The 17,096-nt window shown below is 38.7% G+C and overlaps 1 protein-coding gene across 1 annotated transcript in view; it reads right to left on the bottom strand.

Moving 5' to 3' along the window:
• The window catches only part of KDM4C (lysine demethylase 4C), a 385,835-nt gene that overhangs the window by 333,469 nt on the left and 35,270 nt on the right, over window positions 1-17,096 (bottom strand). Inside the window, exons 3-4 of the mRNA XM_054986639.1 lie at window positions 6,125-6,300; window positions 3,356-3,470 (exon numbers count right to left, since the gene is read on the bottom strand). Of these exons, the coding sequence (XP_054842614.1) occupies window positions 3,356-3,470; window positions 6,125-6,300 (291 nt within the window). The remainder of the gene's footprint in view (window positions 1-3,355; window positions 3,471-6,124; window positions 6,301-17,096) is intronic.

Raw genomic sequence — 17,096 nt, 5'->3', positions numbered from 1 at the left:
CAAATAGCTTCATGGAGAACAGATTTATCAGTGGTTGCTAGCCATGAGAGCTAAATTGGAACACTAAACTTGAGACAGTAGCTCTCTGCTTACAAGACTATCTATTTAATTTTTCAGAAGATCCAGTCCCTTTTCTCTCCTTCTCATTCATTCTTGTGTATGACGTTGTGATCAGGAGGACATGCTCAGAAATCTTTTAATGCAAGAAGGTGACCTTGGCATTTTACCATATTTTCATTCTCATTTCAATTATTTCAAGACAGTACAGAGTTAATCAAGGAACATTAAGTGAATGCTCAAGAAAATCCTTGTGAAAATCATTTTTGATCATCATTGGTACCTCACAAGCAAAATGATCCAATGTTGGTATGAGCTATCATGCTCTGCTTGTTGTCATACTACTCTTGGAATTAGATTATTGGAAGAACAGGATCTTTAATCTGATCCAAAAAAAGAGTATTCCTTTTGTAGTTACATTCTTATCAGCAAGTCTTATCCAATCAAGAAAAGATCCAGGATTCAAAGATCTGGACAACTAATTCCATAAACAGTGAACTCATGTTGTTCAAACAGTAGTTCTCTATGGCAAAAGGAAACCACTTTTTAAGTAAAGGGAAGTTACAAAAGGAAGATATTCGGTGCAGGGTGGGGGGAGGAGATAGTCTGCTGCTCATTTAACTCTCCCATCTTGTCTTCTACTTCCAGAGAAAGTTTGTCTGCTGCTCATTTAACTCTCCCATCTTGTCTTCTACTTCCAGAGAAAGCTTGTCGTTCTTTGAATGAAAGTAGTTTGGTGTAGCATAGTGCATTCCATCACCAAAAAAAAAATTATGACTTGCACTGTGCTAACCACTGGGTTTATTTCTTGGGGTCTCAGCTACTGAGGTAACAATGAGCTTGTTAGGCATAGATTCTGCACTCTTAATATCTTCCTGATTTATAGAATATACAAATATTAATAATAAAAACACTGTTATCACATTGGAAATTACTGCATGTTTAGCTATAAAAAATACAGAAACCTTAAAGAGTAAGAGCTTTAACACATTGCTTCTCTGCAAGCAAAGCAATGTCTGCATTGCTTTTACATTTGATAACACAATTCACATATTTCATTTATCACATACGATTTCTCATAAGGCAATAATTATACCACATACTTCCTGCTTATCCTTTGCCTCATTTCTAGGCCAGCTGTATTTCATCCATTCTTACTGAACACATGAAAAAACCTATTGTGAATAAATATGAATTGATTCTAAATTTAGAAGATTTCTCTAAAAACAGGAACATGAGCATGAATCCTTGTGTAAGGGTACCATCTGGTGGCAGAAGAAAAAACTGACCAATGCAAACAGAGCTAGAGAAACTAAATTTCAGCAACTGTTTTCCAGGATTCCCCTCCTTAAAATGCACAGATGCCAGGACCCTTCATCCTGCCATTTTCACCTCCACATTGCACTGCAGGGTACAGCTCTCTATGCCCTCTTTTCCAGCACCACTCCGTTCTTGTGTTGTTGTTTTTTCAAAATTCTCATCAGCTATTCCTCAGCTACTCCTATTTTTGGTGCATTTTTTTCTATAACAACAACAATTACAACAACATTCCATTTATATATCTCCCTTAAGGACAACTTAATGCCAACTCGGAGCAGTTTACAAAGTGTGTTATTATTATCCTCATGACAATCACGCTGTGAAGTAGGTTGGGCTGAGAGAGCTCTGAAAGAGCTGTGACAGCTCCAAGGTTCACCCAGCTGGCTTCAAGAGGAGGAGTGAGGAATCAAACCCAGTTCTCCAGATTAGAGCCCTGCTACTCTTAACCACTACACCATTGGCTGCTCTCAATCAAATCACTTATTCAACATTTGGGATGTGACATTCTACAGATAGTTACTGATCCAGAAAATAGAATGGAAACTATACTATAGCTCTGCAGATAAGTCAAAGACACCAAGGTAGCTGCCATCTAGCAATTCCCAAAAGACATTACAATCTCAGATGTCACCACTCCTCAGACTCAGGAAACATTTGTGAGAAACTTTTCCCCGTGATTTGGGTGTGATTGGTCCAGTTGTCATGAAATGCCCAAATCCTAGATTCATGTCATTTACCAGACTTTACTGTCCCCAAGACTTCTGTAATGCACATAGGACTAATTTGTGGCATTGCACTAGTTTGTGTTGCCGGCCCAGAAAGACACTGAGCACAGTGAAAGACAAAGATCCCCCATTCCATCTCAAGGGGAGAGTATGTGGGGCTCTCAAAATGTGTGCTAAGAAAGAAGCTGACTCAGTAGTTAATAGACCCAACAGTCATACAAAATATGTCTAGTACAAGGGCTCCCAAATTCTTGAACTAGTTTCCCCACCACCAGCACCAATACAAAGAGAACTGGGGAATTAGTGTGAATGGCAAAACATACCATTCAAAAGGGTAGTTTTCAGAGGATGCAAGAAATTGCTAGCAGAGTGCAAATAAACACAGAGAAGTCACACTGCTGATTAAAGAGGTTAAAAGTTTACTTGGGAACTACATACTTGAGAGTAAAGAGAGATAGAGGTCCTCCTGACTATCTGACTACATCTTGGAGAAGAGTGTGAGGCAGGAGAGAGAAGAAGCAGGATATTGCCCTGTTTAGCCCAATAGGAGACAAGACAAAGAGATGACCCCCAGAAAGCAAGAGAGATGCTGCTCTCACTCTTCTAGCTAAGTGATCCTTGCTGCCCCCCTGTGTAGAAGGCTCTTCTTCCTTCCTTGTTGCTGCTGTACATCAGACATTGCAATTTCCGACAGAAATAAGACAGAACAGAGGAGAAGGAAACCCCTAGCTATTTGGATCCAAACTACTGGTCCTTGACAGGAGAGTTTGCAAGGCTGAATATGAACGTACTAGATTTCATTTCTCTAACCCCCCTTAAAAACAATAGCATGTATGTGCACATGCACATGCAACACCCAACCTTGCATGCACAATGGGCCAAAACTCATGAAAACAGGAAAACCCAAACAGTTTAGATCCGAGCCAGCCTCAACCCACCCTGAACAAATGAGTAATGGAACAAGGTGTATTTGAAAGCCCCGGATCCAAAACTGAAATGGTCATTTTCTCAGTGCACATTATATTTAATTCAGAATGTAATTGAAGCAAGAATATTTTAAGGAGACATATAAATTGAAATTATTGAAAACAAACACCTACAGCTATACTTAAATTATCTTGCTCTCTTCCACCAAACATTTGTAAGAGGTCATACTATTCACCGGAAAAATCAAAGCCTACAATACAATTACAGACTCTTCTACAGTGTAAAATGATAACAGATAATTTATCATGATAGAATAGAACACATACTTCATCATATATGCTTCCATTAATATCTGCTCCATATATTGGTGCCACAAAAGTTAAATTCTTCCAGTATTTTCGTTCCAAATCTTCATAGTCTATATACCTTGGAGTACAATACCTGCAGTGGACCAAAGGACAATAGTCACAGAAGGTAAATTAGGTTTTCATGTTGTTTGTTTCATGACCAGTGAAATAAAAGGCATATGTACTACATTTACACTTCATGAATTATCCTTGTGTGACTCATGGTTCAAATTATCTAGTCTCAAGACCCTTTAAGTGATCATGAATTGCTACAGAAGAGGCTTCCTGCAAAACCAAATGACTACACTGAAAACTCTTTAGCGTCGGGCTCCACTGCCAGTTTACATCTGCTCCTTACAAAAAATGCTGTCACTGTTTATAGTGCTGCTTAGAATTTTCTCCTCTTCCACACTGTACAAAGAAGGACAACTAATTTAGAGATAATTCTTGGTCCTTACACAATTGGTAGATAATATATTCAGTTTGGCTTTTATAACAAGGAAAGATTCAATAATTTGGAGGGGAGAGGATTTCTGTAACTCACTTGTCATGGTACTGGTTCAGAATGTGGCAGCTAGGTTACTGTCAGGGGCTGGATACAGGAATCATATCACCTTTGTGTTGAAAAATCTACATTAACTGCTGATTTTTCAAGCACAAATTCAAGTACTAGTTCATACTTGTGAGGCTCTAAATGGCTTTAGGCTTTAGGCCATTTAAAGCTGTCTTATGGTCAGCTCCTTGCCTGCAAACTTACTAACATTACTTTAGACTGCTCAGTTTTAAGTGCTTTTTACACTCTGGCTTGCTTTTATTGGCTATTTTTATTTATACTGGTTTTGTTTTTATTCTTATTGATATTATTTTTATTGTTTTAAACTGTTGTTCAGCATAATTCCAAACTACAGAAAACTGTTATAAAACTAAAATTTTATTAACTGAAAATATGTTAAAGTCAGAATTCTAGTTGCTTCAATGTGCTTTTAGTAATTTTGTAAGCAGGCTCCGGAGCCTTTAGACTGACAGTGAGGCCTAGAAATAAGTAACATACATAATTTGTAAACTACACAGGAAATAACTAATGATATTAAAAGTAACAAATGTTTCACATAGCTTTATTATGTATGTACCACGTACATCTCAAACATATATGCTGTTCTCTGTATCTTATGTAGTCTCATATAACCTCATATTATTAGCCAGTTCTTTGTAAGTTTATTTCAGGCCGGCAGATGTAGAGATGAAAAACAGGAATTCAATGAGCGGTTATGCTGCACAACAAAAGCTTGTGTCAGGTTCTATCGCGGGCGCCGTGGTGCTGTACGCCAGTGCACCTGACTCTGACTCCAGGCAGCCACCAGGGATATTGCAGTGCCTTGCTCTCTGGCAGGAGGGGGGTAGACCTCACTCTCACTCCCTCTCAACCCACTCACAAGCCAGCTCAACCTGGCAGACTCCCAGCTGCCTCCTCCTGCTTCCAGCTCATTGTTCCTTCCCTTCTTCACCCCCTCTGCTCTTCCTCCTTCCATCTCTCTTGCTCTCCCTCTCTCTCCTCCTCTGCTCCTAAACAAGCCCACCCTCTCCTGTGGGTGAACTTCCCTTATATCTCTTCACCCATTCCCAGCTCCACCTGCCAGCCATGCCCCCCAGCACTCTAGCCTCGGACAGTTTGGAATTCTTACTCTTTAAAGCGGCACTGGAATTGTCTATTTTTCAACTGAATCATGATTTTAGCCTTACTTTGCCCAAAATCCTTTGTCAGGTATTCAATGATTCTAAACTGTTCAAATGTCAACTAAAAAACAAAATCTGGTATTTTGATCTCAGGACAAATAGCATGAAAATGTACCAAAATACTTTCTATGATGAAATATCCAAAGAAAAATGAGCTGCCAATGGAAAATATACTTCATGATGAGTAACCAACATTTTGTTTTCATATATCATTCCATGTACTGTATCTGCCTACAGTCCCCAAGAACCACATATGAAGTGATGTTATTGAATGAACACATACATGAGAATGACAACCAGGGGTCATTTCATAGAAAAAGAGCAGGAGGAACTCATTAGCATAACTCATTACCATAACTCATTAGCATATGCCACGCCCCTTGGCATCACCATAAGTGTGTCATCGGCATAACTGATTTGCATATGCCACACCCCCTGACATCACCTATCCTGTCTGTTTTGGACCCAATCGCGGCCATTCAGGGTCGAAATTGGGCCCAAAATGGCAAAAAGGGACTGAAAATGGCCGAAAAGGGGCCCAAAATGGTCAGGATCAGGCTGCTGCTGAGTAGGAGAGTGATCTACCACCTGACAGAGGCCTGATCCGGGCCGTTTCGGCCCCAGTCCAAGCAGAAATGTGCCCAAAATGGCCAAGAGTCAGGTGGGTGGGGCCATCTGTCATGTGACCTCTTTGGGGAGCTGCTGGAACTGTGTTCCTGTGTGTTCCCCTCGAAATGAGCCCTGATGACAACACATTTCATCCCAGTCCCACCACCTTACCACATTACTTTTCTACTTCTCCCTTGATATATAACAAGCTGCATGGATAATTTAGACTGTGTTAAATGCCGTGTTTCTTTAAATGAGACTGTTCTCCCAGAAACCATAAACTACAAGTCACAGGTCACTTACTGTGCATGTGAACCGACCTACCCTTAAGTAAAAAAGTCTAAGTGCTGTAGTAAAATGGGAAGCCACAACCTCCCATTTAAAGAACTAAATTAATATACATACTTGTCACTGTTAGCAAGTTGCCTAAACTCCTTCACAGTCATTGCCTTTTTCTGGATGTTGTACTGAGTGAAGAGACCTGATTGACCAGTGACCATCTGTTGAATTGGAGCTGGGATCATCAAATCATCAATGTCATCATAATGTTTTCTTGGCTTCCACTGCTTAGGAGGAATCACCTAGAAATTTTGAGAAGTAACACATTAATGGCAGCAAACCAATGTTTTTTTAAAAGGAAGGAAAACAAAAGTTAAATTTCATGACATATAAACTGGATAAGATGGCCTGTAAGAATCAAAGTTCATATAAGGTGAGTAAAGATTTGCCCAAAGATTGAACTATACTCCATAAGAAGGGCTGTGACTCAGTGGCAGAGCAGCTGCTCAGCATGCAAAAGATTCTCAGTTCTATCCCCAGCATCACCAGTTTAAAGGATGAGGTAGTAGGTGATGTGAAAGACCTCTGCCAGAGATGCTGGAGAGCCACTGCCAGTCTGATTGCACAATACTGACTTTGATGGACCAATGATCTGATTTGGTATGAGGCAGCTTCATTCAGTCACTAAGTGTTTTGGGGTGAACTCAATGGGATTTTTAAAAACATTTTTCTTTGAGCACTATTCCCCACAGACTGCTTTTGAAACTCCAGTTTTCATAGCAGATTGCTACTCTTTTTAATACCCTACTGAACATACAGAAGCAGTTGTGTTTTGTTTGGTTTGTAGCCATTGTACCAAATATATTAAGAGACCCAGTATTTAATGCTGAGTCTTAAATTCCACATAATACAAGCTGTATTAAGATAAATATTAGGTCCCATTACACACAAGTGACCAAGGCAACAATAATAATGGGGTTACAACACCTGCATGCAGATCTTCATGTGAATTTTGAATTAGAAGGAAAAGCAGATGGATGTTTACTCTATTAGATGTTAATTAAGTAATAAAGGTTTTATAAGATTATTCAGATTATTTATATTGTACTCTGTTCATGGCAGTGAAGAGTTTGACTCTCTGGATCAGCAAGGTACCCATATTTTATCCTGATCTGGAAAAAAACAGTTTGAGCAGAGTAATTTTGGAAAGAAGTGCCCCACAGAGAAAGAAATAAGCACCCCTCCCTATGTACAAACAGCCACTCAAAGTTGCAAACTCTTGCATCATCTGAAAGCTAAAAAAAATTCATATGATTAAGAAGAATGTTTAGTCTAGCCCTTATTCATCATTTTCCTCAAGGAGTTCATTAGCTGTCCTCAATATTTCTCTGCAATTTAGGAACAGTGAACAGAAAGATACAGATTTTCATTGCTTTCGCACATTACATCTAATAATAAAAACTGTGCTTATATACCACTCTTCTAGACAGATTAGTGTCTCGCCTACAGCAGTGAACAAGTTAGTGTTATCATTATCCCCACAATATAGCTGGGGAGCTGGGGCTGAGAGGCTTACCCAAGGCCATCTACTGAGCTCATGGCAGTAGTGGGATTCAAACCAGTAGAGTGCTGATTCGCAGCCAAACCACTTAACCACTGTGCTACAGCAGCTGTCATAAGAGGATATACTACATCAACAGCTGTTCCACTACAAGGGCACAAACCATGATATTGTTCCCATGTCACAAGCACATATATTGGGCATGAATGTGTAAGGATAGAACTACATTTTATTAGAGATGCAGGCCTGCTCTCTTCCTGTGTCAAGTGCTCCCCAGATTCTCCTTAATATGTAGTAGCACTAGGGTTATCAACCTCAAGATGGGGTCTGGAGTTCTGCCAGAATTACAACTGATCTCCACACTACACTCATCAGTTTTCCTGGAGGAAATTAAAGCTTTGGAGGGTGTACATTGTCATCACATTCTCATTGAACTCCCTCTCCAAACTCCATCCTCCACAGGTACCACCCCCCAAAAATCTCCAGAAACACCCTAAAATGGGTTTGACAACCCAAAGTAGCACTAACATTTTGGCACAATAGCACAACATTGTGTATTCCCCTGCCTCACCAGTGCCAACCAATGTGGAACATGATGATGACGATGACAATGATAACGACAACAACAACATTCGATTTATATACCGCCCTTCAGGATGACTTAACACCCACTCAGAGTGGTTTACAAGGTATGTCATTATTATCCCCACAATAAAACACCCTGTAAGGTGGGTGGGGCTGAGAGAGCTAGAAGCTGTGACTGGCCCAAGGTCACCCAGCTGGCTTCAAGTGGAGGAGTGAGGAATCAAACCCAGTTCTCCAGATCAAACCCCAGTTCTCCTGAGCTCTTAACCACTACGCCAAACTGGCCCAGGGAAATACATGATTTCACCACATCATATCACAGGGCTGGTACTATTACACATTGCAGACGATTGCAGGAGAAATCAAAATGGAGATGCTGCTTCCAGAAGCAGTCCAAATTCATTGTAATTCTATTTACAATCTATGATCTACATAAAATATACTGATAGACACAGTTTGCAGCATTCTATATATCTGCAATTAGACTGGCATTATCACATCGCTGCAGAGGTGAATTTCAACACACGGGAGATAGAACAGAAACGCTAGTGTCAGAAGAGGTGCTTCATGCTCAACACAGAACTTTGTTCCTTCTCTTTCATGGATTATAGAATTAAGCAGATATGCATGCTGGTTTAAGGTCACAGAATGCATTTTGCTTGGCACAGAAGTTATTTTTCCTTAACTAAATGTTAGTAATTGGACATATTCATTAAATTATATATTTTATTGTATTTTATTACATGAAGTTGCACAAGCATAAAATATTCAGGATAATTTAATTTCAGATATTACCATGTAGAAGCAATGCCAAAGATTTAGATAAGTGTAACCTTGAAATTAGTACAGGTTTACTTTTTTATGTACAGCAGGTGTTCGCCTATGATAGGAGCTTTACTCACTTCAAAACAATTCTCTCAAATACAGCTAGTATAATATAGAAAGTTTTCAGAAATTGTATGCACATACAACAAAGAACTCAAAGTTGCTTTGGGAGGCAAAGAAGCCATGTATTTAAGATATATGCATAAAAATCAAATATGTGCACAGTGAGTCTCATTTTCATTACTATTAAGCATGCACATGTGATTTGAGCTACAGTGTGAATATTTTAAGAGAACATTTGCATTCTTTTCTTTAATTCAAGGTCAATGATGATTTTTTTTAAGGCTACAAAGCTCACACTATTCTAATTCTCACAATATCTCCTCGTGAAGCTAAAATTCCTGATCGTTTATGTTATAGGAACATATCATTGGGCTCTGCCACCTATGAAAACAAATGGAGAGCCTCCATCCCAAAGAATGTAGAGAATTAAGAGATGCAACATTGTAAGTGAACTTGATTCCGGGTGGGGAAAATGAGATGCAGAGAAGAAAAACTGTAGGTTCAAACTCACCCAAAAAGAAACATTTCCTGCTCTACATCATACTTGCAAGAATGTGGAAGTTTCTGATAAGCATTTCACAATTTCAAGCTTTCAGCCATATAAAATTGTGATATGGTGACTTAACCCTGCAATGGCATATTTCATATATATGCTGACGTATCTAGAAATATAATATAATGATGGAAACCCATGCTGAAGACATGCCAGTGGGCGACATGCCAATTGGGTGGCAAGTAAGTATCATGGGTAAGATTGCCAGTCATAGGTGGCAACCCCTCAGGCGGAACTGCAGAGGAGGCACATCAGCATTGAGATACATCACTTCCAGTGAAAAAACAGAAGTGCCATCATTATGTCAGGGCCAATACTGTAGGATTCACCCCAAACTCTATGGTTTAACTACAGAATTTTAGGCAAATCCTAGAGGGGTGCCCTAACATAATGATGGCACTTCCATTTTCTGGCTAGAAGTGGTCACATTCTGTGAATGCTCATACACAGTTTTCTCCTGCCAGCCTTGAAAGCACTTGCAGGGAATGCAATAAGTGGCAGGAAGTCTTCTGATATAAATGGAGGTCTGGTTTTTGCTTCGTCATAAGTTAAGCAGGTCTTAGGTAGCTTTCTAAAACTCTCCAGTCGCAGGCACACCCTGAATGCTAGCATGACATAATGCCACCAAACCCCCAGTATATATCACAAATATCCCACGCGAGCTCATGCAAGAGAAGATTCATATCCATCCTACTACTGTAAGACACTATGTGGAGCTGTCTTTGAACATGTCTAAGATGCTCCAATTGGTACAAAATGCAGCAGTGAGATTCCTCTCTGGGTCAGCCACTCAGAACACACAATTACAATGCTATGTAAATTGCTCTGGTTACCTATTTCCTCATGGGCACAATTCAAAGTGCTAGTACTTTAAAGCCTTTCCTGGTCTAGGTCTTCATACTTATTAAATAGCATCTCCAGGTATACACACACACATGCCAGCTACATTCTTCAGAGAAGCTTATTTGGAGCCAGAATGTGTATGGAGGGAAGTTTCATTTGCAGCTTTTAGGAAGGCATGTAAATCACTTTTATTCCAGAAAGCATTTGGTAGACGGTAATCTGTTTCAGCAGATCTGGCTGTGCTCCCTTTAATTCTGCGTAAAAGTGCATTTAATTCTGCATACTTTTTAATCTGTAATTTGTGCTTTTTAATTAAACATTTTCTTAATCTGTGCATTAACTGGATTTTACAGGTTCTGTCAGTGCAATCTAGTGTTGTATTGTTAGCTTCACTGAACCTGGGGAGATTAAGTGGGATATAAATGTTTTATTTTACTTTAAAAAAAAATCATGCCACCATTCCATTCAATTTGGGTCCACCAAGGTAGTAAACAAGAAAAAGCAAAAATTATCTTTAAAATGCATACTTATGAAACAATTAAAGATAAACAGGAAAGGGGGTCAGTGAAGGAATGCCAAAAAACATAAAACTCCTTACCTATTAGTAGAAGAAAATGATAGAAGGCAACAGACAAATATCTGTGGAATGCTACAGTTTTGGTACCTTGACCAAGAAGGCCATTTCTTTTTTTTTATGAGTAGAATTTTCTTTATTTAAACTATAAACAATAACATAAAAACTATCAACAATAAACATAGAGGATAAAAAAAACAACATTCTGAAAAGACACTAACAATACATAAACAAGTTTTTAAAAACCTCTAAAACTACACTACAGGTGGAGTTCCAATTATCTCCCCAACAAATACGTATCATTTCTAGAGTCTCACTAAGTTAAACATAAGAGCCCTCTTTTTTTCTATTGTTCATGTCTCTTAATCCATAAATTCAGATGTCATCAAATCCTTGTTATCCATTTCATGTAAATAGTCTATAAACAGTTTCCATTCAGTCAAGAAGTTAACTAATGTCCTTTCTTCTAATCAATGAAGTAAGTTTTACCATTGACGCAAACTCCAAAACTTTTGTCCACATTCCTCCACTGTAGGCAATGTTAGAGTTTTCCACTTTTGTGCATAAAGTATTCTTGCTGCCGTAATAAAATATAATAACAAAGTTCCAAAGCTTTTCTCCAACTGGCTGTCCATTATTCCCAACAAAAAAGTCTCTGGTTTCAACTGGATTTTAATCTTCAAAATCTTCTGAATTGATGATTGTATCTGCAACCAGAAACTCTTTGCTTTCTTACATGTCCTCCACATATGATAAAATGTCCTTGTTTAGCACATTTCCAACATACATTTGATGCCCCCTTATACATTCTAGCCAATTTTTCAGGAGTCATATACCAACGATACATCATCTTGTAAAAATTTTCTTTGATACTGGAGCTTAATGTAAATTTCAACCCCCCTTTCCACATATTTTCCCATTGCTCCATTAATATGACAAGTCCACAATTTTTGCCCATTTAATCATACATTCTTTTACTTGCTCTTCTTCCATCTCAAACCTCAACAAAAATTTATACATTTTTAGAAATAACATGTTGTACAAAGAGCAATTTCAAATTCAGTTTTAGATTGCTCAAAGTCATAACAACTCTTGTCTAATTTAAATCTCTCCAAGATTTGCATATGGGGAACCGCTGCCAAGCATGCCCTTCTGCTGCTAAGTCCTCTCTTTTTTTTTTTTTGAAAAAATTTTTATTGGGTTAGGATCAAATGTTTACACATTACAGTCAATATTCCCATTTCCCAATTTCTAACCCCCTCCCTTTCCTCCCCCTTTTTGTTGACTTCCAACAGTTTTCCAACCCTTTGTCCCTTTTCCCATACTCCTTTTAATCTCCTCTATCTAACAAATATATATTCTCCCTTTATTCTAAGCAATACTTCTTTAAACTATTTTTAATACTCTGTACCCTGACTATGAGTCCCATTTTCCATAATGGATAAACAATTTATCCCATTTTTCATTATTTCACTTTCAAATATTTCTATATATCATAAACTATGTAAACCATACATTCATATAAATCAACCAGTTTAACTTATACTCTATATGTTATTCATTCTATCTTCTTCTTTCTATTTTAGTTATATTTGTTTACATTAGTATTTCTATTCCCCTTCAGTCATAAGTCTATATATGATATCAATCAATTTGACTCATATACAACTTCAAATAAACATATTCAGTTTGGTACACTGTACGGAATCAAAAAGAAAATATTATTAGTTAATCAATCCTTATAGTTAACCCTTATGATTAATTATTTTCTATCAATATTCTATTTATTATTCTATATATATCAATCTAATATCATAACTGCTTAGAAATTCTCTTTTACCTCTTCTCCTCCCCGGTAAAGTCACCCCCCTCTACATTTTATTGTACTTCAGTAGTTCTCAAACTGCCACAGTTCTCCTCCCACCTCCCATTTCTTCTCCAAATATTGTTTCAGCTTCTCCCAGTCTGTGTTAAACTGTCCTGAGTCCAGGTTTCTCAATTTTCTTGTCATTTTGTCCATTTCTGCCATATACAGCAATTTGTGGATCCAATCTTCAATAGTTGGCACTTCTTGTATTTTCCATTTTTGCGCATACAAAAGTCTAGCTGCTGCCGTCATGTAAAATATCAACGTCCTATGATGGGCTGGAATTCCCTCCATTCCCAAGTTTAGTAGCAGGAGTTCTGGGTTCTTATTAATTTGAAATTGTAATATCTCACTTATTACTCTTATTATTTCCCCCCAGTACTGCCTAGCTACCTCACACGTCCACCACATGTGGTAGAGGGAGCCCTCATGCTTCCTGCATTTCCAGCATTTATTAGAAGTGTTCAAATTCCCTAGCGCAATCTTCTTTGGTGTCATGTACCAACGGTAAATCATTTTGTAAATGTTCTCTTTAATACTAGTGCATGTCGTTGTCTTCATTGTAGTCTTCCACAAGTATTCCCATGCCTCCATTGTTATTTCTTTGTTGAAATTTATGGCCCATTTCACCATTTGTCCTTTAACTATTTCATCCTCAGTATACCATTTCAGCAGTGCTTGGTATACCTTAGATATTCTTTTCCTGTCCTCTTTAAGAAGGGTCTGCTCTAGTTCCGAGTTTTCTGTTCCTATACCTCCCTTTACAGAGTCCGAGTTATATAAATCTCTAATCTGTCTATACTGGAACCAATCATAATAAGGTGATAGTTCCTCCTGAGTCTTTATTCTGAGTTTAGATTCTTCAGTTCTAGTTATTTCTTTATAAGTTAGACATTGTTGCTCATTATCAACAGCTCTCGGATCTATCACCTCATATGGAACTACCCACAAAGGGGTTCCTTCTTCCAGATAGATTCTATACTTCTTCCAGATTATATATAAACTTCTCCGTATATAGTGATGCAGGAACATCGGGTTCGCCTTTACTTTATCATGCCATAAGTATGCGTGCCATCCAAATATTTTTTTATATCCCTCTAGGGCTAGTAATTTCTTATTCTTTAGCGTCATCCACTCCTTCAACCACACCAAGCAAATTGCGTCATGGTAAAGTCTTAGATTGGGCAGTTGCATTCCGCCTCTTTCCTTTGCATCTTGTAAAACTTTCATTTTCACTCGAGGCTTCTTGCCTGCCCATACAAAGTCTGATATTTTCCTCTGCCATTTCTCAAATTGCTTAGAGTTACTGATGATTGGTATTGTCTGTAGCAAAAACATTACTCTTGGTAGCACATTCATCTTAACTGCTGCAATCCTTCCCAACCATGACAAATTTAGTCTGTTCCATTTAATCAAATCTCTCTCTATCTGAGTCCATAGTTTTTCATAGTTGTTTTTAAATAAGTCTATATTCTTAGCAGTCAGTTCGATTCCCAAATATTTCACCTTACTTGTTACTTCACAATCCGTTATTTCCGTTAACAATTGTTGTTTCTGCTTAGTCATATTTTTGCATAGTATCTTTGACTTCTTTTTATTAATATAGAAACCTGCCAAATCTCCGAACTCCTTAATCTTATCTATCACTTTTGGCATGTTCTCCAATGGGTCTTCTACAATTAACATTATGTCATCCGCAAATGCTCTGACCTTATATGAATAGTCCTTTATTTTAATTCCTCAAATTTTTTCATCTTGTCGTAAGCATCTTGCTGCTAAGTCCTCTCTTGATTTAATTGTAACTTGGCCTTGAGAAAATTCCAATAAGTCATGGTAAGTTAACCATTTAGGTGGACTCACCATTTCCCTTCTAAAATGAGCTTCTTGTGATGACAACGAGAGAGGTATTTTCGAACACAACCTAGGTTTGTATTTATTCCATACTCTCAAAATGGCACACCTTACATAATGATTATTAAACTCTGCATTGACCTTAACTTTGTCATACCATAGATACCAATGCCACCCAAATTTTAAGTCATGCCCTTCAAGGTCCAATAGTCTGTTTTTTAACAGTATACATTCCTTCACCCACACCAGGCAGTTAGCCACAAAATATAATCTCAAATCTGGTAGACCCAAACCTCCTCTTTCTTTTGCATCCTGTAAAACCTTAAATTTAACCATTGGTTTTTTGCCTTGCCATATAAATATCAATATACCCTTCTGTCATTGCTTATAGGTGCCTCAGTTGTCAATACTGGAATTGTCTGGACTTCTGGTTTGGGATTCATGGAGGTCTGAAGCAGCTCCATTCGCGGAGCTGACCGGACTGCCGTTTTAAGCGGCCGGCGGGGGAAATTTAGCCCGCGGCCGACTGCTCTCAGGCGGAGAGCAGGCAAAGAACGCTCAAGACCTCAGGGCGCGTTGATCTCGGGCGAGGGGGGGCTCTGCGCAACGGGCCCCCTCCCGACCCTTGAGGTCCCACCCTGCGACAGGTCGGCTAAGATCTCTGCGGCAGATTCGGGGCCAATGCGGTTGGCATAAGACCTACGTACCCAAGCTTCAAAAGGGGAAAGAAGTGGAGAGGAGAAATTAAGATTGAAACAGCGATTACAACCCAAGGAAAGTGAATGAGAAGGTAAAGATCACTATCTTCTGATACGGGACAGATTGTAAAAAGTAAAGAAGAATTAAAGTAGATTTTCAAACTGCAACAGGCTAGTAAAAAGGAGGGGAAGACTCGGCAAGAGTTGCATAAGAAAAGAGACTAAGTTTAAGGAGTTATTAAAGAAATTGGACTATTGTTTTGAATACTTGCGGTTATGGAGCTGTGAGAAAAATTTACCATCGCGAGAGCTACTGTGGGAAGTCGGGAAACAGGAAGTACGTAATAACAATAGAGTTGCTGGAGAGAAGCGGCCCTTGCCGAAGGGCAGGAAGAAGGGAATCGCCATCTTTGAAAGGGGAAGGGTCGCGGCTTCAGCGGAAGAGGAAGTAAGCCATTTTGGATTACAAAAATTATAGAAAAACCATAGAGAAAAGACGCCCGACATTTTGGACTTTTTAAAAGCCTTTTTTTTTTTTGCAAGAAGACCGGGACATTTGAATTTTAAAAGACATTAAATTTTACGCCACGGAGTTAAGGAAGAGAGCGGACTCGTGGGAGCGAGCTAAAGCAAGCCCCACGTCGAAAAAAGAGTGGCAATCGGCAATAGAAAACCTGGATAAAAAACTTTTAGAAGTGATTAAAGAACTTAAGGACACGAAACTGGAGCTGATTAAAGAGGTTAAACAGACAGTGAAAACTGAGCTGTCAGAAGTGAAGAAAGGTATGGAAATAATACAAAACGAATTGCAAGGGACACAGCAGAGAGTCAAAGTAGTGGAAGGTGCGGTGGAGAATTTAGCTGACACGCAACAAACAGAGATGAGACTGATGAGGGGAAGAATGGCGGTTGCGGAAAGTAAACACATGGAGAAGCAGCTGAGATTTCGCGGCTTGCCGGAAGTGGAAGGAAAGACAGCGCAAGAACAGATGACTGAGGTGTTAGCTGAATACCTGGGAAAGGAGGAGGAGGAAGTTGTGGCTATCCTCGATGTGGTATATCGTGTAAATTCAAGAATCGCGACCCAGAGGAAATTACCAAGAGACGTGATTGTGCAGTTCACGACTCGAAATATGAAAGAGAAGATTGTGACTAAACAGTTTCAAGATCCATTGGAGATTGATGGCAAGACGATTATCATCATGAAGGAACTACCCAGATCGGTGTTACTAGATCGGAAAAAATACAAAGCACTAATCCAGATTCTGAAGGACATGAAAATCAGGTATAGATGGGAATTACCAGAAGGTGTGTCCTTTGAATTTGGAGGGGCCAAAAAGCGTATCAGATCTGAGCGAGAGATGGAGCGATTCTTAAGGGACAATGAAAAAGACTTACCAGCAACAAGACTATGAATATGGAATGTAAAGTTTTATCTTGGAATGTAAATGGACTAAATTCACCAAACAAGAGAAAAAGTATTTTCCACTGGCTATTAAAACAAAAATGTGATATTGTATGTTTGCAAGAGACCCATATTAGAAAACAAGATGTAAAATATTTGAAACTGAAAAAATTGGGTAATGATTTTGCAGCAGCCTCTAATAAGAAAAAAAGAGGAGTGGTGTTGTATATAAAAAGAGGAGCTGCAGCCAAAACTTGTAATGAAAGATGTGGA

The sequence above is a fragment of the Eublepharis macularius genome, chromosome 8 (assembly GCF_028583425.1).
Source record: "Eublepharis macularius isolate TG4126 chromosome 8, MPM_Emac_v1.0, whole genome shotgun sequence".
NCBI classification, from domain to species: Eukaryota; Metazoa; Chordata; class Lepidosauria; order Squamata; family Eublepharidae; genus Eublepharis; species Eublepharis macularius.
Note: the sequence above shows the minus strand (reverse complement) of the source record. Positions and strands in the feature narration are given on the sequence as shown.